The sequence below is a fragment of the Sebastes umbrosus genome, chromosome 16 (assembly GCF_015220745.1).
Source record: "Sebastes umbrosus isolate fSebUmb1 chromosome 16, fSebUmb1.pri, whole genome shotgun sequence".
In the NCBI taxonomy this organism is placed as follows: domain Eukaryota; kingdom Metazoa; phylum Chordata; class Actinopteri; order Perciformes; family Sebastidae; genus Sebastes; species Sebastes umbrosus.
The window spans coordinates 19517915-19544068 of NC_051284.1; the positions used below are offsets into that span (position 1 = coordinate 19517915).

Sequence of the window (26154 nt, forward strand, 5' to 3'; positions counted from 1 at the left end):
GAATTAAATACTTGACAAATGAAAAGAACTGAGCAATTTCTCATTTTAAGAACTTGAGTGCAAAATGAACTTATAGAGAACAAAGAAATAAATATAGGCCTAGCCTGTATTGCGATAGAAACGATATAAAAAAATATATACGATAGACATTTCTATATCGTTTTGAAGATATATATTGTCATATTTCCCAGCCCTAGGTTGATGGATTTGTACTGATAGTCTCACTGGTTTGCAGCTCCCTCTGTGTGTGTTTCCTTGTAGTTTTATTTTGTAGTTCACCAGTATCACATTATGATGCAATCACAGATATGTTTCAATTACCCTGGCTGATCACATGTCAAGTCAGGTTGTGTTGGGTTGGGTTGGGTTGGGTTGGGTGGACATGAATTGTCACTAAACTATGTACTAATAAGAATGATAAAGGCATGGTCAGATAGGATTTAGTGTCAGGTAATTTCTATGACAAACAGGGTAAGACGTATTAGCTTCAGGTCGTGACTTGACCCACCAGAATTTAAGCCAATTTAACCTTGAAACAGGAAATGACAACACTGTAGTGTAATATCAAAGTATCGATACTGAATATTTGAAACGGTTTCAATGCTCATTTTCTGCAGTATTGATACATGGGTACCAGCTGTGCTTTCTGCTCTCTCTCCTCTCCAACAGTGAGTTGACACACACACACACACACACACACACACACACACACACACACACCGCTATTTATCTTTTAATAAAAATCTAAAATTTGATGCCTTCAATGTTGTGTCAATTTGTGTACCGAAAATGGTATCGAATATCAATATTTTTTAAAGGTATTGTATCTAAAGAAGAAGAACACTGCTCTCCAATGCCCAGCCACTTTGAGAGGGACTGACCTTTCTCATTCAACAAATATATTGTTTATATAACTACATGGTGAAATGATGAAAGCAGCAGAGAAGGTGAGGCAAGAGCAGTGATGAAAGAAAAGTGTACCAAGCTGTGTTTATGTTTACAACCCTTCCCACGCTATTTCCTGTCCTTCCTGCTTTTTTGGCACACCGATAAATTTCACACCTATCAAATTCAGGTGTGCCCGCCCGCACCTTAATGCTCAGTGATGCAAAAGAACAGCTGCGACGAAACCAAGAGAAGGGTAAAAGAGATGTTTGTACACCTCACGCCGGATGCCCAGAGAAGAGGCCTAATTAATAAATAAATTATAGTTTTTCCTCATTCGCTTTGGCTCAATTCTTGAATGAGAATCTTTTTATTAAAACAATAATTTAAAATCTCAAAACAATTAGTTTGTTGTTCACAACAGATTAGAATTTCTCATTCATTCAAGCAAATCACACGTGTTTTGGCAGATGTACAAAAGAGTCAGCACAACAACCACTTGTACATGTATTGCTGATCAAAATTGATGAGTTGATTCTCAGTGAAACTGTCGTCCTCTTCACAACTTCTAAACATTCCTTCATCGTTTGAGCAATCACATGCAAAATGATCAATTCAATTATCAAAATCTATCAGACATGCATGTATTTTCCAGAAATATCTATGACGAGGAGGTACAATTAGTTGTTTTTTTGCTGAACTACAGCAAGTTTTCATTGTTGCAGGGATGTTTTTTTTAGCATAGATGTCATTTTTACAGTTTTCTGTTCACTGTATATGACTTTACATGATTTTTTGTTTACAGTACATGTAACACATTGCTACACAAATACATTTACTGTATACATAAAATGTGCATATCTTTTTTCTGTGTGGCTACTACAGTATTGACTTTTCCCAGTAAACTTGGACCTACTGTTGAAATGGGAATCTAAAAAGCTTCGTGTGACACACAACCGCATTCAGCTGGACAAAACTGACATTCTGGTATAGTACAGGAAGCAATCAGTGGCAACAAACAAGTAGAACAAACAGAGATTTGTATATAAGAAAAATTTCCTGTGTTGACTGTCGTGGTGAAAAAACAGCTAAAACATTTTGACCACTACGGCCCACACGATGACAAAACAACTTTTCATTTTGGTGCCTTTGGCCAACTTACTGACACAATAACTCGGTTTTGAAGCAAGAATGAAGTGCTTTGTGTGAGTTTCTACCTTTTGCAGACATGCAATAGAGTTGTGATGTCCCATTAAACAGTTGTGACAATTGCACTTACAGTTTAGAGAAAGTTAAGACTGTTTTGAAAAATGAGCCAAAGCGACTGAGAAAAACTGTAATTTATAATAATATTCAAAACCGTTTCCTCTGGCGGCGCTTTTGGGACAGAAACATGCCAGGCTGCCTTTGGAGCTTGAATGACTCATCAGAAAAACTGTAACTCTTGTACAGCAAATGTATCATGTGTTTAGAAATCACTTTATATTAAAGAATGAATGAATTTCATCTTGGAGGATGAATCCAGTTCACTAAATAATGTTCCTTTAACATGCACAGTTGTGGAAGAGGTACTCAGATCCTTTTCTTAGGTAAATACCACAGTCTAAAAATACTCCATTACAAGTAAATTCCTGAATTAAAAATGTTACTTAAGTAGAAGAAGTATTTTTCAGCAAAATGTACTTAAAGTATCAAAAGTAAAAAGTTCTTTCATTCTGTTTATATCACAAAACAAATACACGTAAGAGTATTTTACAGTTATAGTTCCTCAATGTTGAGCCAATTTTAGATACTTTGTATACAACTGGGTGGATTAGTAGTATAGTGCTGCATCATATCATATAAGTATGTAATGTTTATATATTTAAAATGTAACTATAAGTGTCTGACAAATTTAGTTGACTAAAAAGTACAATATTCCCTCTGAAATGTAGTGGAGTAGAAGTATGAAGTAGAATAAGATGGAGACACTTAAGTAAAGCAAAAGTATGTCAAAATAGTATAGTACTTGAGTGCACATGCATTATAATATATGTGTTATATATATATATAACATGTAGTATCAATAGCTCATTAACATGTTGGCTTTGGATTCCTACAGTATATGAAACGGTGACTTGGCGACAAAAATGAGAATATTTAGAATTTCTTGAAGTCAGCAGAATTGGAGTCAGCAGTTTTGCTTTCCCATTACTGCTTTTCAGCCTACAGAGAGCAGTGCAGACATATTTTTTTGCCCAATGTGTTTCAGTCTTATATTTTGAGGTGTTCAAAATATAATGTAGTCTCAGTAATTTGTATTTACACGTTTGGAACTAACACATACACCAATATTCAATAATATATGTACAATAACTGAACAAAACTCTCATTTCCCATCGTTTAAGTATACCAGCAATATATTATTGTATGTTACAGACAATGTTTCCTGTTTTCCATTTCACTGGTCTCCTTCTAAGCAACAAATCAGACTATTACAGGAGTAAACGCTGAGTGCTGCCTGTCCCACATAACGGATCGTTTTCCACTTTGTTGCTGCACTATTTCAGCTTGGTTTTTTTTCTTCTCTGCGCTACATCCAACAATTTCTCACTCCAGACTGAACTTTCTTGGGAAATGTCTCGGACACTCCTGCTGTGTTACTGAGTGTCCATGACCTAAAAAAGCTAGCCTTAAAAGTCCCTGACAGTCTGATTAACTGGCAGCAGTTATAGAAGTAAAAATGAGTTAAACTGAATGTTAATCAGAATGGATTCCATATGGATTACAATCCTTTCTTAATGCTGCAACTTAGAGAGATAGTTTGTGTGTTTTGAAGTGGGGTTGTATGAGGTACTTATACATAGTAGGTGTATTAACTTACAGAGGATTACTGTTGGCATGTCCCTAGCTTGGAGAAACAGACAGGACTGACACCGGAGCAAAGCAATACGGTGCTGTGGACGAGCACGGCAGAAAAATGCATTTTAGCCACCTAAAAGAAAGGCTCACCTAAAGAAATTCATATCAGTTTAAGTGTACGCTATATTTAGAATATTTCCACTTATTTTGCCCTCAGACAGCCCTTTCCTTCTCCTTTCTGATGGGGAACCGAACTGAAAGTGAAATGTATCTGTGCTCTCCCCAAAGCCAGCAGGCTCAGATGACATCAACAGTATGGATACGGTTCAGTTCAGTCGGAAAATATTGTAAATATAGCATACACTTAAACGGATATAAAATCTTAAGGTGAGCCTTTCTTTTAGGTGGCTAAAATGCGTTTTCCTGCCGTCCCCGTCCACAGCACTGGATTGCTTTGCTCCGGTGCTCCTGTCTGTTTCTCCATGCTGGGGGCACGCCGACCATCATTTACTGTAATTAATACACCTACTATGCATTAAGTACCTCATACAATCCCACTTCAAAATACACAAACTACCCCTTTAAACGCCTCTTACGGCAGCTAAATCAGGCAATACTTGTGACAATGCTGTAACCAAGGCTCCATTAAAAGTTCCCAAATAAACTTTCAGTCATAACAACACTCTCCGTTCTCTAATAGCGTGTCCTAGAAAAATGTCCACAGTGAAACTAAAACTGGCCTCCTGAGTGTTGAAATGCGAGATTATTTAAACCAGCATGAGCATGGTTTAATGTTTACATGTTAAACCTGAGTCACACAGGTTTAACTGAAACATTTTTGTGTGCCGAGGCCCCTCGACTCTCCACCACCAGGCGTTCATTTGTGGAGTTACGACCCGGGGGAAAGAGGGGCCCTCACCTTCAAAGCTGACCAGAGGAGCTATAAAAAAAACCCACCTCCATTCAAGTCATAAAGCAAAACAGCAAAAGTTAATTATCTCCCCCCCAAGCCTGAGACCTTTAACCCTCTGTTCCCATATGCCTCTGCGCTGACAGAGGAAACTCTACATTCATGGAAAACTGCACATGGAAGAAATCCAGATTCAAAGAATTTCCACGGTGTGTGTGTGGGGGGTATATTTCATTTAGGCAGGTACGCATCGGTCAACTGTCAGCTCCACATAAATACTGTATGTTTGTGTGGTAAATGTGTTCCAGATGAGCAGCGAAGTAAGGTCACTGTAAAGCCCCTGCAGTCAGAGCAGCAACATATGTTCTTTGTAATGTCGACTTTGTGACCCATTGTGTACTGCATATCTATCATCTATGATCAGTTCAATTCAGGTGATTCTTTTTACGCTTTATTGGGAACATATTTGGGAGCCGGGGGAGGTTAAATTATGTATTCATTTACAAGAAAAAAAGCAAAGATCGGGCAAAAGTCTGCATCATTTCTCTCTGCTTTCCTATCCTTAATCGTCTTGTGTACGGTTGCAACCAGCTATCGATCTATTTATTATGTTTCAGAAGAAATCGTCAGAAAGTAGTGAAAATGCTCCTTACAGTTTCCCAGATCCTGAGGGGATGTGTTCAAATTGCTGGTTTTGTTTTACCGAGACTCCAAAGTCAAAAGATGTAGCAACAATAAAAGCAGTAAATACTCCTACGCGGGTACTGAAAACATCTGCATCTCAAGGAAGCTGCTGACTTGTCCCTGCGTTATGTTGCTCTTTTGTTCAACAACACGTCTCTTCATAATGTGTCAAGGACACAATGTGGAGTGAGCATGTGAATTGGCTGAGATTTATTAACTGTGAGACTACACAAACACAAAGTCCTGATGGAACAACGACGACTGCAAACTTGAAGGATGTGATCTATTTGTCTGCTCAGATGTGAAGAGACACAAGAGACCATAACAGCGTTCTCACATTTCGGTCATTAAAACCCACTAATTTCAAACATCAAGTGATATTTAGAGCTGTAACTCAAATTTTATTTCAAAGCCATGATTCATAAGCACTGTTTGGTAAAAATTACCCACTTTAACCGCAATGAGCATCCTCGTGTTGTCACTACATTTAAGCTTCTAAAACCCCTGTTGTGATTTATGTCCCAGTCGCCGTGTTGGAGGTAACCGCTTTATGACTTATGAATAATGCCGCTGTGAAAGCTGGAGAAACAGGGATCCAAATCATCTGACAAGATGTTCCACATATAGGTTGTGCCGGCGTTAGTATCAGGTTTCCTGAGTCATCTGTGTCTGAGACATTACCTCCCCCCCCGCCTGTTGTGCCTTCATTGCGTCGTGACTGGTATCTGACGCCTCTGAGGGGATTTTCCTTCACTTTTAGATGCTGTGTTACAAAACTGAATGAAATCCTTTTCCTGGAAAACTCACAAAAAGCATACTTTTTCTTTTTGCACCTTTTGATTTTCATGGTATTTAGTGTGTTTTCAGATATGCTGAAGGCTCGTAGGAGCAAAATACAGCATTAACTCACTACGGAGAGTTACACATATTGCAGTAGTGCGCTTTAACACAGATAAATGCCTTCACTCCTAACACTGTTTTTCTGCTCTGGGATCGGTGTGCTAAGCCCTGAAAACATTTGTGTGTTTAGACCCTTACAGGTGGATATATCACTCAGTGTAATAGGATCAAGTGTGATTATCCTCATTTAATTGTGAGAGGTCAAAGGCTTAAAGGAAGGGGCTGTGCAGAACAAACTACGGCTCTTTCACCGCAGCATTAACCAAACATCTACTATCACTATCTATTCAGTTTTTAAAGGCCACTAAATACAATATTTCATAATTACAGAGACCAAACGTGGTCAGGCCATAGTTGATTTTAGGAACAGACTGGAGCATTTACTGTGTGAGAATAACTGACTCTGACAAATAAGTAAAATCAGAAAGCCGTGCCAAAATTAGACAATGCTCTTGGGAAAAAAATTAAGTTTGAAGATTTGTCTTGCTCTTCACTTTGAGAATAAACTGGTTATATTTGTGAATCACCAAGACATCTGCTTTAACATAATGCAATAATTGCAGGAGCTTTTTGGGAGATCTTATCATTTCTCAAGTGATTTCATATCTTCTGCTCCTCCACACCAATTTCAGTGGCTGCACTTCAGAAAGGGAGATTTCTGGAGGAAATCCACCGAGAGGCCCGTTGTGCTTTATTGTGCAGGAAATTGAACATTCATCCCTTTGTCTTCTTACTATAAGAGACCAAATTGCTGTAAAATCTATGCACAGCATGATGTTCTTGCCAAAAGAGAAGAAAAGGAGGAAAAAAACACAACAGCTCCCCCACCTTGCATGCAAAAACCACAATGATGCAACATGCAACAATTTAAAGTAGTATGAAATAAAAAATAGGGCCCAATGAAGGAGTAGATCAAAGCATTTTTATTATATGAAAAATATATCCATAAAACGGAACAATATGTACAAAAACCGTGGCGCCTGTGCAGGAGCAGAGAGCATGCACCTTCATTGTGATCTCCAGTATGAAAAAAACATCAGTATCGGTTCTCTGGTATTGAGCCTTTTAAAAACCGAACTTCACTTATATACTGAGGAGCACAGTGATGCGCACACATCTCCAACATGGTTCATTAAAGGCGCATTTTACACAGAGGAGGAGAAGAAATAATAATTATAAAAAAAAAAAAAAAAACACTTATGACACACAAAATACTTTTTTGTTCACATACAAACAGGGTCCAAAAACAAAACTAACCTTTTTGTGTAGGTGGATCCTATAACAGGATGGCTAAATGGTCCAATATGACACGAAGGAGCCTATACTATGCTGTCCTACAATGTTTAATTACTTTGATCAGACAAAAAGTACTTTGATCAGACGAACTAACCTTTTTTTTTTGTAGGTGGATCCTAACAGGATGGCTAAAATGTCCAATATGACATGAAGGAGCCTATACTGTGCTGTCCTACAATGTTTAATTACTTTGATCAGACAAAAGTAAATACACTTAAACCATTATTGATGGAGAAAAATCTAATTTGAGTTATAATACTGGAAAATATGCAGCATTTCTTTGTTTTTCCTCATATAGCAGCTCTACAAAAAAAGATGAGAATTAACTCCTACACATTAATAACTAGATTACTGGATTTTCCCAGCGTTTCTCTGTATTGATCCAGCCAGTCTCTGAGCTCTGTGATCCGGTACCCCTCTGGTCCTCTGCCTCCTTGGTAAACTATCTTTCCCTCCTGCAGGATGTAAAGTCTGTCGAAATAAGCTCCGTACGCTGCGTTGGAGGAGTTCTCCATGCTGTCGACCACCAGCGCACAACCGGGCATCTCCAGGTGCATCAGCTGCGCCGCGTTCAGCCGGTCCTCCAGACACCGGTGTTTGGGGATCTGATAGGGCGCGTCGTCGCTCACCCAGCCGTCGGACGGGTGCGCTTCCTCGATGTACACCACCACGGAGTCCGCTATGTCCGCGTTTTTCTGCACGACTCCCTGGAAAGCCTTGAGACGCGCCATGAACGGCGGTCAGGTGCAGCTGCCAAAGTTGAGGATGAGCGGTCTCGCGTCTTTGGCGTAATCGAGGATGCAGCGGCTGCGCGTCTGATCCGCCAGCTCCACTACTTCGGTGTTGGGCGCTGTGTTTCCGAGATGCGCTGCCTTCAGGAAGTCCAGTTTGTGACCGTGCCACACCGCCCTGAGGGACTCCAGGCTGAAGAGCCGGTTGGAGTCGGATATGCAGAGAGGAGGATCGATGGTGGCATCGCAATATTGCTCCTGCTCCTTCTTCATCCTGAAGAAAACCCTTTTCCTTATGCATAAGAAGTCCAGCAGCCAGAACATGACTGCTGCCATTAGAAACCGAGGCAGCAACACCAGACACACTATTGCATTTTTAATGGCTTTAATAGTATTCATTATTAGTACTTTTAGAAATGACTGCCCTGGATGGTGTTGCTACGATCTTGTGGGTTGAAGTTGGGTTACTTGCAACTTCCCCTCTTTTTATAGCACCGGCAGATTTTGAATGAATCACACCCCGCCTCCTCCAAACTGGGGCCGAGGCCTCACATGGTGGGGATTACCTTCTGTCAACTCCACAGATTTGAGCCACAGCCAAAAAAAAAGGCCAAAGGGTGCGGTACACAGCACTGCGTTTGTTTGGAGACACAATCGTCATATTGACTGTCTCATTACAATGATACCATATGATAATACTTTATTGTCAGACAGGTCTGAAATTTGTGTTGCATCAAAGCAGCTTTCCATTTGCAACATCACAAGAAAGGACAACGACAGGATACGTACATTTAAACATTACAATCACAGAAGACGATATTCAGGGCCCTTCAACATACATTTGATCTGGGATTATTAGGCTCCATATTTAATTTTAGGATTGACTGATGCACAGAAGAGTGCTTCTTCAGTCTAACCTTATTAAATCGTGGAACCCTGTATCTCCGATTTGATGGTAACAATTGATATTCACTGTTCAAAACATGGTTGGGGGTCAGAGACGATGGTGTTTTAGCCAGCCGAACACTCATAATCACAGAAATAATAAAACAAAAGAAGAAATTGTTTACTCGCCCACAAAATTACCTTCAACTCCACAGATTTGAGCCACAGCCAAAAAGCCAAAGGGTGCGGTACACAGCACTGCGTTTGTTTGGAGACACAATCGTCATATTGACTGTCTCATTACAATGATACCATATGATAATACTTTATTGTCAGACAGGTCTGAAATTTGTGTTGCATCAAAGCAGCTTTCCATTTGCAACATCACAAGAAAGGACAACGACAGGATACGTACATTTAAACATTACAATCACAGAAGACGATATTCAGGGCCCTTCAACGTACATTTGATCTGGGATTATTAGGCTCCATATTTAATTTTAGGATTGACTGATGCACAGAAGAGTGCTTCTTCAGTCTAACCTTATTAAATCGTGGAACCCTGTATCTCCGATTTGATGGTAACAATTGATATTCACTGTTCAAAACATGGTTGGGGGTCAGAGACGATGGTGTTTTAGCCAGCCGAACACTCATAATCACAGAAATAATAAAACAAAAGAAGAAATTGTTTACTCACCCACAAAATTACCTTCAACTCCACAGATTTGAGCCACAGCCAAAAAGCCAAAGGGTGCGGTACACAGCACTGCGTTTGTTTGGAGACACAATCGTCATATTGACTGTCTCATTACAATGATATGATACGATAATACTTTATTGTCAGACAGGTCTGAAATTTGTTTTGCATCACAGCAGCTCCATTTGCAACATCACAGAAAGGACAAACAAGGATACATACATTTAAACATTACAATCACAGAAGAAGATATTCAGGGCCCTTCAACGTACATTTGATCTGGGATTATTAGGCTCCATATTTAATTTTAGGATTGACTGGTGCACAAAATGTATTTAACCTTTATTTAACCAGGAGTAAAAAACTCATTGAGATTAAAAATCTCTTTTCAAAAAGTGTCCTGGCCAAGATAGGCAGCACCACAGTTACACAGTTGCAGACATAAAACAAACATAACAATTGAAAACAAAGACAAAGAGCAAATTTCAAAATCATAAAGGTATCAAAAACACATTCATCAACATTCAAAACATCTACAGACAGATGTGCCTTTTTCCAAATCTTTTAGAAGCACTTTAAAGATGTTCAGTGAGACCAGCTCTCCAAGTTTCAGGTCATTTTGTAGCTGATTCCAAGAAGAGGGAGCAGCATACTTGAACGCCCTTTTTCCAAGTTCAGTACGGACTTTGGGGACAGTTAGTAGGATTAAGTCCTGGGAGTGAAGGCGGTAACTTCCCGCCCTTTTTAAGTATGTATGTCCGTAGGTAAGATGGAAGCAGACCAAGAATAGCCTTATAAATAAGAACACACCAGTGGTTCAGTCTACGGGTGGACAAAAGAGTGCTTTTCAGTCTAACCTTATTAAATCGTGGAACCCTGTATTTCCGATTTGATGGTAACAATTGATATTCACTGTTCAAAACGTGGTTGGACACTCATAATCACAGAAGTAAAAAACAAAAGAAGAATTTGTTTACTCGCCCCAAAAGACCTGAGGCGTGATGATCAGTGAAATCGTCTCAATCATGTTCTCTCATGTGTGATAACAGACTGAATGTTGGTGCTGCTGTTGCAGGCTTTTCTAATGCAGTGACATGGTGGTTTGAAGGAGCACATTTCGGGCAGATGCTGATACTATCAATTACACTGTCCTCAACTGATCTATAGCCACCAGCACATGTGAATAGTGGACTGATTGTCATCAGTCCATATGGAGCAATGAGCGATATCAGCCACTGAGAATCACATGAGGTTAATGTGCTCACATGTTTAAACTCCTCAGATGATTTACTGCCTCGAGTCACATTTATCCGTCTTGTAGTAAATCATATGATGAATCAGAAATGGGATCTATAAGATTCAGAGAGCAGGTGATATGGATCATCTTTAATGTCACATGAAAAAAGTTACTTCAGACAATTAGATATCTGAAATCTATGAAAGGGATCAATTCTGATTCAGATATCTGAAACAAAAAGTCTGAAACCCTTAAAACAATTTTTAAGGAAAAGGGAATTCTGAGAAGAGTCCAAATTATGCCACTTTCAGAAAAAGTCACAACACTGAGGAGAAAGCATATGTTTTAATTTAAAATGTCAGAATTTGGAGATGATAAAAAGACATTTTGTGACGTATACGATTTTTTTTCCTCAACTTGTGACTTTCTAAATAAACTTCAAAACAATCTCAGCACAAACTATTTTTTTCATGTGGATCTAATCCTCTTCCCTAAGTGCTCTACTGTGTCAATATAGTAACATTACATATAAAGAGACCTTCAAAACACAAGACACATTATGCTTCGGGGTGAGGGTGGTTGCTTGTGATGAGTTTGAAGAGTTGCCAAAAAAAAATTGTACTTGCACCCCCTGACATTTTGCCCAGTGCCACTATTAGATTAAATATCTATTTGACCAGCAATTGTCATGACAAAGTATTCTATTTTAAACTGTACGTTGCTCCCAGATCATCTAACAAACAAACTCTCGATTACATAGTTGTAAAGTTGTCTGACAGACAAAACAGAAAGACACCATCAACCACAAAAACTTAGAATGTGTCACTGATTATGTTCAAACAGAAAACAAGTTGTGGATGAAGAAGTCTCAGTACACGAGCCAACTCGGAGCTCAAACTGCTCCCTCAACAGACTGCACAGTTGAGACAATGATGAGGTCTGGAGCACGCCGTAAGAGCTTTTCAGTTTGCTGCACATTATTAAGTTATTGCAGGGAAATTCACAGCGAGCAGATGGCTGGTCTCTTATTTGTCAAGAGAAAGAAGAAATGACAAGATTAGGCAGACATAGTGAAGATTACCAATGGATGCTGTAATATCACCTGCTGAACACACACTGGTCCAGTGAATTCAGCTCATCACATCAACACTAACTTATAAGTTTCAGGTAGCAGAGAGCAATCAATCTTTCTCAGTTTTAAAGCTAGAGTGAAGTTTCTGGCATCATTTGAAACTAGAAAAACCTAAAGAATCCATTGGTACCAACCATGCCGTACTAACTTATTGCAAAGGAGGTTAAATAACATTACAATCTTGCACTAAAATTTTGCAGAGGAAAAACTGGTATATTCAAAGGGGTCCCTTGACCTCTGACCTCAAGATATGTGAATGAAAATGGGTTCTATGGGTACACACGAGTCTCCCCTTTACAGACATGCCCACTTTATGATAATCACATGCAGTTTTGGGGCAAGTCATAGTCAAGTCAGCACGCTGACACACTGACAGCTGTTGTTGCCTGTTGGGCTTGAGTTTGCCATGTTATGATGTGAGCATATCTTTTTTATGCTAAATGCAGTACCTGTGAGGGTTTCTGAACAATATTTGTCATTGTTTTGTGTTGTTGATTGATTTACAATAATAAATATATACATACATTTTCAATAAAGCAATTTCTCCACTCCCATGTTGATAAGAGTATTAATTACTTGACAAATCTCCCTTTAAAGCACATTTTGAACAGATAAAAAATGTGCGGTTAATTAATGTTTTCCTTCGGTCTGTGAAATCTTGCAGATGCCGTTAGGAGCACCAGAGGACACAGAGGCACATGATTTTTTTCAGGTTACCTCTTTCATGTACTACTGTCGGGATATAGTGACCGTTTTATAAAAATAACTTATTTGCTCCAATCTCGCCTACTTCAGCTTTAACTATGGACAATCATGCGATTAATCGCAATTAATGCAAACATAATGCTGTGATTTGCAACCATGCAGTAAGTCCACACTTTCTCACCACAACAGACTCTCACTCCATCTATAAAGGGGACATATCATGCTCATCTCCAGGTTCATACTTGTATTTTGGGTATGTTTACATGTGTTAATGTTCAAAAAACACATTTTACTAATGCTGTCTGTCTGAATATATCTGTATTCACTTTCTGTCTGAAACGCTCCGTTTTAGCATCTGTCTCTCTAAGACCCCCTCCTGAAAAAGCCCAGTCTGCTCTGATTGGCTTGTGAGAAAAATATGGTTGCACCTTTGCAAAGGTAGTTTTTTCGAACTGTGGGTGATATATTCTAATGAGCCTGAATGTGACATAGGAAGGGAGCCAAATCTGAATGGCTTGTTGAATCACATGTTTTCTGATCTAGACAGCCCACAAAAAACTGACTGGGTTGTCTTATTTCACAGTTTGTGGGTTGGTAGACACTCCAGATACCCAAATGTATTTTTTATGATATGTCCACTTTAAATGATCCATGAAACTTTACAAAAACTTTAGAGAAACCATAAAGAACAATCCTTTGAGAAATATAACAGGTAATGTTATTCAAGGCAACTGCCAGACGCTTTTGAAAACACTTTAGAAAGCGCTACTCTCACCGGGGAGCCGAAGGACAACATACAAAAACACCCGTGAGAATCCACCCACAGAAATAAACACAACTTCACCAGCTAAATGCATAACAAGGCCACTAACTCATTTCCAGAGGAAACTCTTAGAAAGCATCTTCTCACAGCAATATTGCACGGCAGAGAAAATCGTTTGCACGTTATCGCCTGAAGTCGGCTGCACGCCCCCGCTGGTTCATGTGAGTTTCAACAAGGGGGCGTGTGAACAGACAGCATGAAGATGCGATGAAGATATGTTTAAAGTGTAAAAGTGAGAACTGATTTAAGAGGAGTTTAAGACGACGAAGCCACAGTCTTGTGGGTTGTTATCGTCTGACTAAAGATACCAGATGTGTTGCTAATGTTACCTCCCTTTCTCAGGTCCTGTCAGGTCAAATAAAATGTTGCACGGATGAAAGAAATCCCAAACTGAAGTGGACTAGACTAGTTATAGTTGTGTCCTCTGGTTTTTATTTGGCTCAAAATGTTTCAAGAGTTCAGGCTTGGATGTGGCAATCACAGACACGGTTGGCTGCTCTTCTTTAGACATTACAATGGTGCTGATCTTGATTTGAGTCATTTTTTACTTCTTTCCAACCTCTGATGTCTAGGTCTTTAAGAGTTTTTGATATCTCCTGCATTTCGGATGTTCTTATTGCTGCTACTTTTTGCTCCAGAAAACATTCCAGCATAAACATTTTGACCTGTGCTCTAGTAAGTTGGTTTTCCTGCAAAATGCTGGTTGGACATAAAGTATTAATAAAAAAAGCAGTTTTGTCACTTTCTTGAACTATTGCTTGGCACTGTTCACCTGCATTATCTTCTGCAATGCCAAACTTAAGTGTTTGCATGAAGGAAACTCAGCAGCTCTCACAGTAAACTCATATTTTACACATTGCTTGTTAGCACAGATGGACAACTTCATACTTTTTATTGACAGTTGTTTTGGGCCGTCCTCAACCAAAGAATCAATTAGTTGATTTAATCGACAGATCTGTAAGACCACAAAGTTTACTAAAGAAATCTTAGTCGACTAAGACCAAAATGACCGATTAGTCGTCTATTCGACTAAGAGGGGGCAGCCCCACAGATATTCTTTACAGGGAATTTCACGGATCTAGTCTGAAATATACTTTTGACAAAGTTCATTATTACAAGATTAAAACATTACACATTAGAGCACTAAACATTAGAAAAAAAGAACAGTTATAAAATGTCTTTCTGAAGGGTGTAATAATTCAATTATATGTCAATGCTAAAAGAAATGATTCAAACCAAATCACTATGGCTTCAGCAATAACTCAAATTAAACACTATTAATCACAATGAAAACGTCTGCTTCCTCTGCCAAGATTGAAAAAAGAAAATGATATTATCACTACTTCAATTACTGCTACTGCCACTGTGAGTAACATTAATATTACGACGACTACTACTACTACTAGTACTACTAGGGGAGAGCGGGGTCGGTTGAGACAGTATTGTTTATAGTTCCTACCTTGTTATACATACAACACAAAAACAGACAAAACTAGACAAAAGCTTTATAAGACCCACTAAGTGAGTCATATATATATATATATATATTATCCCAAACAATGTGTCCCAACTGACCCAGGGAGGCAGAATTTTGGGAAAATGCACTCCTTGTACAGTTAACAAAATTGTGCTTTTCATGTTTGTGTTGGGCTCTAAAAAACTTGATAAATTGTTAGCAGACACCTGTATCTATTCAGGGATCAAACTATTTTCATTACAGTTCAAGTAGTTTCTGAGTAATGGTAGGTTATTTGATGTTGATAAAAAAGTGTCCCAACTGACCCCGCTCTCCCCTACTACTACTACTAATAATACAACTGCTGCAGCCACTACTGCTGAGAGATGAAATGTGTGGTCAGCATTGTTCAGAGCAACATTAGGGGTTTTAAAAACATATACAGTATATTCAGTATAGAAAAAATTCAGTATGATTTCAGTGTTTGGTATCACTTAGTTAAACAATAGAAAAGTTATATTTGGTCCCTTATTTGAGAATGAAGTTAAAACATGAATCCGATGTTACTTTTTCTCCTTGAGAGAATGGAGAGAATGATAGTTTGAATTGCACCTTTATCTAATGACTAAACAGTATTGGCTAATTGTTACTGAACCAAATATTGTTTTCTAAAACTAAATCAAGAGAGAAAATAAATAAGAATAAAGCTCTTAAATTGAATCAGCAACTTGAAAAAAAACCAATTGGATCACCTTTTTACAAGATTATTCACAAATCATAGCTATACATTACATTGTTGACACATGGGGATCACATATCTCCTCATTACATTTACGTCCACACAGAGATTACTGTTAATGAGTCAGTGTCGGGTCTTGTGTACTGGAGGGCGATCTGCTCAGCGTCTCTGTGCTCCACAGGGATTCAACATCTGGACACACATATTAGCCATTACTGGCTGAACGCCACTCACTGGTCTGCTGTGCTTATTCAACAAAAGCATTCCAGGTCTAGCGAGCACATGGTATATTGGTTAAGCCCTAATCCCCTGTTACAGTAAATCCATGTCATATTTGACTTCAGGGTGGCTGAAAACCAGACATGGCGGGAAGATGTCATATGTCACTCGTCATGATGACTCCGGGAGTCCAACGGTAAGTTGATACCTCTTTCAGATGTCTGTCCCAGTTTATCAGCTTATTGTAAACGCATGAGTTAAGCCATGCATTTCCCATAATACCATGAAGTCATCATATCATCTGTCATCATCTATCATCTATCTACTTTTAAGCTCTATTCTCAGATTTAAAAAAATATATATATACATTTGTTATTTGTCATTATTTGGCTTTTTATTGTTTTATATTATCCTTCCTCTTTGTTTGTTTTTTTGCCTTATGTGATTTGGCTGTTATGACACTGCAATTTTTCTTTTGGGATTAATAAAGTATAGGTACTCTATCAACCTAGCAGTAAATTTGTTGCCATCGACCCGTTTTTAAGCACATTTTCAATTTCTACATTAAAAAAACGGCAAACGGAAATAATGAAAATCTTGAGAAAATTTGACATCTCGCAATAAACTTTTTACGCTGGCTGAGGAGGAAAAGTTAGTGTATCGATAAAAGCAAAATGTGATAAAGTGCAGTGGAAACAAACTAAGAGAATAAATCATGACATGATGCATGTGACTTAAGTGTCCACTGAAGCTAGCGAAACATTGACTGTAATGTTCCTCAAATTAATACATGAAACAAACATAAATGCCATATTTCCATCAGATTTTCCACATCGTTTTCCACCATTTGGGGTTCGACTGGCGCTCTTTTACTGTAATTACGTATCACCCCAAATTCAAGCTGTCAACATGGGCTCAGGGAAATTGTCATTGTTATGTTTCACTATTTTCTGACTTTTTATAAACCAAACTATCAACAGATTAATCCCTGTTAATACTATTGTTAGTGGTACTGCCATTGTGTTATTGCCATTATTATGTACTAGGGCTGCAACTAATGATTATTTTCCTTGTCGCTTATTTATTTTCTTGATTAATCCATTAGTTGTTTGGTCTATAAAATGTCAGAAAATGGTGAAAAATGTTTCCCAAAGCCAAAGATGACGTCCACAAATATCTTGTTTTGTCCACAACTCAAAGATATTCAGTTTTCTGTCATAGAGGAGGAAAGAAACCAGAAAATATTCACATTTAAGAAGCTGGAATCAGAGAATTTCCTTTTTCTTAAAAAATTACTCAAACCGATTCAATCAATTATCAAAATAGTTGGCGATTAATGTAATAGTTGACAGCTAATCAGTTAATCGGTGAAGCTCTATTATGTACTTGCAAATCAAATATTGTTCAAGCTGTTTCAAATGTGTGTACACAGCAGCTGACCTCATTTAATATGACCATATTGTTTGCCTTCACACGAGACAAATGGGGACCCTTGCTGAGAATGTGCTTCACGCTGCATGTGATGACAGACTGCTCCTCTATGAGGGCAGCTCATTTAGATTGGGAGACAGAAAGATGACTGTTGGAGCCGTAACGAGTTCAACCGCTGACTCATGATTCCTCATTCTGTTTTTGTCGGTAGACATTTTAACGGATCTGTCGTCTTTTTGTCCTTCAGTTCTTTCACATTGAGGCAGTTTTCCCCCTCCGTCCTCACCCCATCCTGACTCCTTTTCTTGCCCACATTGAAAAAAAAAAACTGTATCAACTCTATTATCTAAACCCTCTTTACTTTCTCATAGCGAGGTTTTTTGATTTAGGGGAAAATAAGGCTCACCTGCTGTGCCTAAATTTGCTTTGAGGAATTACTCTTTTGTTGTTGCGGCTAAAAAAACCAGAGATGTCTTCTAACCTGCTTACTTTTACCTCCTATAAACTTCGCTGGATTCTTGGCAGCCGCTCCGGGTTCGTCTGAGGACAATGCAGATCTGGGAAAACACCTCCTTTTTCTGCTGCTTACTTATTGAGCTGGCGCGGCTCCATAAACCACAACTGATGAGATATCATAAAGACTAACCCACAAAACAGATTTATGATACGTTTCAGTGCTGGCTCCTTCTCTTTTCAAGTCACTGATATCTCTCTCCTTGCACTGAAAAGAATAGAGGATAAAAATCTACCTCTTCGCCATCCTCCGCTTCACCTTGCACGACCTCGTCTACTTCAAAGAGTACTAGTGTTCACACTCAACTTGAATGAACTGCTGTTGCCTGCCCTGCGGGCTGTTTGTATCTCGGCAACTGGCGAGCCAATGAGGAGTGGACTAACATGTTATAATAATCCGTTTCATCTTGCTAGTCACATCACTTGTGAGTTGATTTAAAGAAGCATCTTAGTTTGGACATTTTCTTTCTCCGACAGACCAACAAGCACTACCTCTTAACACCCAAATGACAAGCAGCAGTATGCGAAGCGGTTAAACTAACAAAAACTCGAGAGGGGTATCTGAAGAAAGAGAGTAAAGTATTTTGAAATCTATAAATGTTGTCATAAAACCACCTTTTGTAGTCTGAAAGAAGGAGAAAAGCACGATGTTTTTGAAATTGCCACCTTCTGTGCGAGTGACAAAGTGTCGCTGATATTGTAACATTATACCATTGGTGACTTTGATGGCATTGTGATGTCTCTGTAGTGTAGCTTTAGGCTTCGTGGTAGTGTTACAAATATAAAACCTGGGGAAGTTTAGCTGTCTGGCTGTCTGGTGTTAAAACAAAACAACACGTCTGAGCCAAATCTCAAGGAGACACTGACACCACCTGATCTGTTGAAGGTAAGACAGAGGTCATTTCATCTTGTAAACAATTCAAGTAACAAAAGGATGTTGTATATATGTATATATATATATATATATATATATATATATAAAAAATTGTATTTGCAGATTTAAAATGGAAAATTCGAAAAAAAGCTGCTATATAATTCTAGATGTGGCGTTTTTGCATACAAAGTCAAGGGAAAGACAAGTGGGCACTTATAGACTTTCTCTAAGTGGTGTGAATTGAGGTCATGACATGTCAGTGTGATTTGAAAATATTTTACAGCTTTGTGCTTATCTCTGGGTTTTATAAATCTATTTCATAAATGTACAGAGACAAAAGAAAAAAGGAGACACCGGAGAGAAGGACTGGAGTTACAGGTGAGTTTTGAGATGAATCAGAATCTGGGGTACACACACACACACTACGGTATCCTCATACAACGGAGTTAGTTAATTTCATATGATGCCAATATCGTAAACTCTATCTTTAAAACTGAGCCTGCCCGATGGTGGTCCATCGGATTTTTTGAGTTTCATTAAAAATCGATAGTATTTTGGTAGAATCGACACAGTATCACAACACATAATGTCGTGATACTTATGTGTATCGATATTTTCTTATACTCCTCATTGAATTCTGGTTTCAAATGGGGTACGAACACCAGTCTCCTGGGCGAACGTCTGGTGTTTTTTGACCCACCCATCCGCCCTGACCTCCGTTTGTCGTTCTTTATACTTCCTGGCTAACAATTACATACAAATTGGTTTTGTGGGATATATACAAATTACAGTGCATTACTTTCCGTAGGTAAAGTTACGAACGGTGTCGCTTGGTGCATACATTGCTAGCAAGCTACAGCTAGTTTTTGTCTGTACAGCTGATAAATTGGCAGTTTGGGGCGAACAAACACAGACTGCTCAAAACATCCAGCAGCCAAATTCCATCGTATGACACAAGGTGAAAATTCGCTCAGTTGCCCATAGGTGGCACAACTCACTTTCATAGTTTACTGGGACACTTGAATGGAGACATACCATTGTTAATGTTAATAGTAACACCTGCGCCTTTTCTGCTATGACTAGTCAAAATGTCTGCTGTGAAAAAAAAGGCCTGTAGGTGGCACAGGTCGGACAGTTACTGCAAGTCTAAAATTATTGGTGCTGCGGCTCAGGTTAGTTTTTTGGATTTTTTGGATTGGCCTAGATTCTGGTGGTTTGCATCAACAGCACTGTGTGAGTCCATTTAATTGTGATTCCTTTTTCTTATAATGTTGCTCAAGGCTGTTCTCATGTTTTAAACAATACCCAAAGTGTGTTTTCTTGTTCATCTCTTTAGATATGTGAGCAAAAAAAATGGACGATTGTCTTGTTTAATTCCACTACATGCAATTTATCTGTGACGACTACACCTCACTTTTAACCTGTAGTGAAATTCCTATTGTTATTCATTGAATGCGCACATATTTGCAGGACTATTCACAAACACGTGTCCGGTCCTCTCAGTAGTTTGGGGGGTTCTTGGCAAGCCTTTACACAAGTGAGTGTCTCCAGTCGTCTCTGTCCTCATTTGCACTCCCTGAGTAATGATGATGGTGAGCATGTAGAAGGATGTCCTCATGTGGCTTCTTTCACTGCGGCCTGTTTGAGCTTATTAGCGAGTGCCCGTCTGCACACTCATTGATGCCAGTCCTCAGGACAGATGGTGGCAAGACGGGGTGAGTGATAAAAAAACCTCTGACACACACACACACACACACTACTCCCTCTCTCTTTCGCTGACTCCATGTCTCTCGCCCTCTGTAGCATCCACAGCTGCGGTGAACAATTGTCTTTACTGATCTTACTGTGTGGTCAATTTGCGAGTAGTGACTTTGTTTTTGAATTTAACGTGTGGTAATCTAAGATATTCTGCTGCAGTGTAAAGGGTTTCTATATAGACATGTTTGCAGCAACAGTGAAGTCTACATACATTTATCCTGGCTTGTGTGCCAGTAATGTATACCGGCTATTATTGAGGTGTGCTTCTTCTTCTAACATTTTTCAATTAGTAGTGTTTTTGTTCTGTGCACATGTGTGTAGAGTAGAACAGGTTAATGTGATGTGGTTATGTGTTTACCAAAAAACAAATCCCTAGGAGGAGAATCAAAGCACTGCTGTCCTCATAAGGTCATTGTGCACTCAACAGCGTTTAATAGGATGTGTTTTCTGCCCTGAGTTGTCTCTGCGGGATACCGCTAAAGCAGTGGGATAAACATCAACTGGCAGTATTTGGGATGCTGGACAGGAAGGTGAAGCAAAACACTGAAGGCTGAGATCTTCAGGCCGGCCGAGGGCAGGGAAGGTAGTAAACAAACTGAGACATTAACTAAGATGCTCTGTAAAACGGGATTAGTTGTGTAGATTGTGTCTTTGATGAGCGGTTTGAAAAGGATGGCTGTGTCCATTAACCGAAATCTACTTATAACATTGGTACATTGTTTTTCCAGTGAGTTTATTTTGCAATATTTTGGAAGTAATGAAAGCTGAAAGTCACTGAGGGAGTTAAGAATAATTGAGGGCAAATTCTATTTGGTCTATTAATGTCTTACATTGTGGTTAGTAGGGCTGCAACTGATTAGAGCTACAACAATTAATTAATCAGTTTGAGTAACCATTTAAGAAAAACAAAAACAGTAAAAGTTCTCTGACTGCAGCTTCTTAATTGTGAATATTTTCTGGTTTCTTTACTCCTCTATGACAGTAAACTGAATATCTTTGAGTTGTGGACAAAACAATTTGAAGACGTCATCTTGGGCTTTGGTAAACACTGGACATTTCTCACCATTTTCTGACACTTTATACACCAAACAACTTATCAATTAATCGACAAAAAATAAACAGATTAATCGACAATGAATATAATCGTTAGTTACAGCCCTACAACTGATTTTCATTATTAATTCAACTGCTAATTGCTTTCTCAATTGATGGATTAATTGTTTTTATCTGTAAAATGTCATAAAATAACGCATTTGTATTTCATAATTCATTTCCATGATAATGTTGAGTCGAAGGTGATGTCTTCAAATGTCTTGTTTTGTCCGGCCGACAGTCAAAAACCAAAAGATACTAAATTTATGATGATATAAACCAGAGAAAAGCAGCAATTCAGAGAACCAAGCAGACGGAAGGCAGCAACCGGTGAGCCGAACATGCGAAAGTGATCAAAATACAGACATATAGGTCTTATTAGTTCTTCCGAAACTTACTGACTTTGTTAATTATCTCCATTAATCTTTTTTGTATTTTTAGGGAATTTGGGCAACATAAATCTTCTTTATACGATACATGATCCCAGCCCAAAACAAGAAATTCTGAAAATCTGCAGGGACATTTTACCACGAGATAGTTACCCACGAAAGAGATCAGCAAGTTTGTTAGTGAGTTATCAGAAGGCTGTATGCTGTGGGCATAGTAATTCCAGTTGAAGATTTGTTTCATCACTTAACAAGCTCCAATTATAATAAAATACTACGCTTGGATTTTTATTGAAAAGAAAGTGGTCTTTTTTTTAGACTTTAAAAGCATTCTTTTAACTTTCCGTTAAGTATCTATGTCTAGCTTGTTGTGGAGTCAAAGCCCAATAAATAAACCTCTAATGCTGACCAAAAGGCTCATTTGAATTTAAGCAAGCAGAAGATAACAACTTGTGTTTCAAGTTTACCAGAAATAGGGCTTGTAACATGAGCGTGTGGGTGGAAGACTGGAAAAGGTGTGCTTTAAATGTTTTACAGGTTTTAGAGGGTTGCAAACATTTGGAGTCAACAACTCAACATAAATTAAGATGATTCACTGAGTTTCCAGCTGCTTTTGAATTGTCCGAATTGCAGGCGTTTCATTCTAATTTATCCATGCATATTTATGTCAAGTGAGCAACATAGTTTCCTCTACAGTTATTTCAGAAGATTGCACACATTTTTGAGAGCGGTAATGTAAAGCCAGGCATTAAAAAGGACTCTCAAATTTGCCCATTACTTCATTAACGGTCATCCGCAGCTGCGAGTGATGACTTTTTATTTTTTCTCCTATCCGTCTCGTTTTCCTTATTTTACCCTCTCGCCCTCACCAATCTGCAACTACACACCTCCTCCCTCCTCCTCCATAACCCTCCTCTCCTCTTCATTATTGCTTTGGCTTTGTAAGACCCCCTGGTGAATCCTGGCATCACATTCCCATTTCAAAGGAATGAAAATGCAGCACTGGTCTGTGCCATCAGTTTGCTCTGTTCCCCCTTTCATCTGCCTGGACATATTAAGACAAGAATTGTGAAGCTCTGCAGCAGCTCCCACATGAATCAGTCTAAGCCCCCCAGTGGGAACGTGTGCTGGTCATTTCAGGTCCCGTCTCAGACGAGAGAGAGCGAGAGCCAGCGAGAGAGAGAGAGAGAGAGAGAGAGAGAGACAGAGGGAGATCAAGTTAGAGGAAGCATGAGAGGCAAGAGACAGAGAGACAGCTTCAAGAGAGACGGAGAGAGAGAGAGAGAGAGAGAGGGCATGTGGCCCGTTTTTGAGGACACAGCATCATCGTTGCTTTGGTGTCCTTGTTTTCTAATGACACTGTTTGCCATAAATAGGTGTCTGTGATCCACTGACCACTCAAGTAAAGGACGAGCGGTGGGCAGCCAAGTATAAGATATAGCAATAGTAATACAGAGAATGGCATTTAAAATGTATTGCAACCCAGTTTCCTAAAGAATTTGTCTATTCTAGGGCTGTGTCAATCGATTCAAATATTTAATCGAGATTAATCGCATGATTGTTAATAATAATAATAATAATAATAATAATAACCGACCCTCGTTAACCGATTATTAACTGTTAACCGACAAGATTTGTGCCTCGCATGCAGCGGTGCGCCAGCTGCAGTGTATGAGCACAACAGACAACGGAATCCCATGTTCACCCGTAAATTAGCAGGCAGCCACTTTCCCAGTAAAAGTCTCCACAGCACATTTGGTTTAGTTTAGCAGGTTGCCGCTGTGTGTCTGCCCGGTGTAACGATCATCTGTCTGTCCGGCCTAACACAAATTAAATATGTTCTCAGTGAACATTTTATTGATGCATTCCCAACTAGCTGGGTCAATTAACAACATTTCCTCATTATGTTAGTGGAAAATGTAATTTTGGCATTGTGTTTCCATCCATTTGCTGCTGCAAATTAGTTTTATTTAAACATAATTTCTATGAGACAGGTTTGTGTATCAAGATACATGGCTGGAAAATGGAAGTTTGAAAGAATAACTATCAGTCTGTGGCAGAAGAAACCTTTTTACCATTAATTATCTATGCTGTGTCAATCACTTAACAATATAGGTCATATCACAGGCTATAAAACACCTACATAGCATTAAACCAACCACAAACACATACCCTATTTAATTAAAGCCAGAATGGATGGGACCAATGTCTGATTCATCTAAAAATAAAATGAAAAATAGAGGAATATGGTTCAAGACCCTAGAAAACATTACAGCACAGTATGTTTGCATTGTAAAGTGTCAATAAGGCAAAGAGCGAGGTGTTCTGGATAAGGGCTTTGGAGCAATAAAAGGGATGTTAAGAGGACCCATGTTTAGCCGAGGCAGAGATAACTGGGAAAGAAACAAGCAAAGGGTCGACAAAAAGATGCTTGTATAGGCAAGAGGAAAGGAAGCCAACAGTGTTCACGGAGCTCTTAAGAAGAAAATAGCACCAACACATTTAATTAGGGCTGTGCCTAGCACTGAATTACTATACACAGACTGGAGAGGGAAAGGAATGATGTAAATGCATGAATACATACAGTGTCATGAGCACATATGGGATGTTATCAAGTTGAGACAGTAGAATACCATGCAAAGTAATGGTGCACACATGGAATAAATCTCTAATGCCTTCAAGGGGCACAAGCTGACACACTGAATGCACCTAAATGCTGAAGTAATGCAAGATTTCCCAACCTTTGCACATTGTAACTGATTATATCCCATCTCTCGGTTTCTCCCCTTTGCTTGCCTCCATTTTTTAAGGTGATTTAAAGGGTAACTTTGTTTTTTTTTTTCAACCTGCATCCTATTTTAGGGATAACAATTTCTGAAATTGGTCCAGTATTGAGGGAGAACGCTGTAATTTGCAGCTGTGAAATGAGCTGAGAGGGCAAGTGAGCAGCACAATGTAACGTTACTTCCACAAAAAGTGCTTGTTTTTGCCATTGACGGGCTCAGATTGTTATTTTAAGTGTCTGACAACATTATGGAAAGAACCCTACAGAGAAATAAAATGTTTTCCTTACATTTCGCTTGATCCGGTTTGTTTGTTATTTTGTCAAAGTCCCGCTCACGGAGAAGTCTCGTTGTGAAATCTGAATGTCCGTATCTGGCTCAAATAAATACGGGCGGCTATCGAAGTCAAAGACCTTAATACTGGACCAATTTCAGAAATCGATGTCCCCATTAATCAATTCAGTCCGTTGATACGAAAAGGTGTATGATGCCACGACAATGCGCAAGGCATTTACAGTGCAATAAGAATGCCTTTTGTAAGTTACGTTACTGCCGTTTGTCACATGTTTTTTTAATTACGTTTGTGACGTGTTTTACGTACTTATGTCACATTGTTTCTGTACGTATTTTACTTAGTTTAGGTTCTTATTTTAAGCCCTACCATGACGTTTTTTCCTAAACCTAACGGATAAGTGGTTTTATTACCTCAGTAAGTAGTTTTTTTGCCTCAACCTAACTGCAGTTTTGACAAGCGAAAAATGGGTCCTCGTGACACATGCCATGGAATGTCCGTGTAATGTTGTGCTATTTATACGCCTTCCAGTGAGACCGGGTTGGTCAGTTAGACACAAAAACATGGGAAAATAGTTTGAAAAATACCAAAGTTACCCTTTAAGTTCAACACAAACATCAATCTCTCATGTCAAAGTCAGTGAGAGAGCACACCTGGCTAATTGCGAAGTTGGCGTGCGTTGTTTTGTCTAATGGCGAAAAGTCTGAGGGAAGAGGTGTTTAACGATCCAATTAGAACTTTGTTTGAGGCATACTGAAACCATAAACACCCACCTCCTCCCTAAGAGGTTTTGCTGCTCTATTGCATCACTACACAACTTCTGCCTTTATTTCTGAGAAAGGACAGTCATAATTTAGAGAACCACAAGGTTGCTTGTCAGAA

The 26154-nt window shown here is 38.9% G+C and overlaps 1 protein-coding gene and 2 long non-coding RNA genes across 3 annotated transcripts in view; 1 reads left to right on the plus strand and 2 right to left on the minus strand.

Annotated features, from left to right (window-relative positions):
* LOC119474690 overlaps positions 1-26154 on the minus strand; it is a 63262-nt gene that overhangs the window by 14141 nt on the left and 22967 nt on the right. The window lies entirely within an intron of this gene.
* Positions 604-19235, plus strand: LOC119474695. The gene is made up of 3 exons (XR_005203622.1): positions 604-778; positions 5846-5850; positions 19222-19235. It is a non-coding gene; the product is annotated as an uncharacterized LOC119474695 (long non-coding RNA).
* Positions 7128-9057, minus strand: dio3a (iodothyronine deiodinase 3a). The gene has a single exon (XM_037746872.1). The coding sequence runs from the start codon at positions 8644-8646 to the stop codon at positions 7846-7848; it is 801 nt and encodes a 266-aa protein (XP_037602800.1). The 5' UTR covers positions 8647-9057; the 3' UTR covers positions 7128-7845.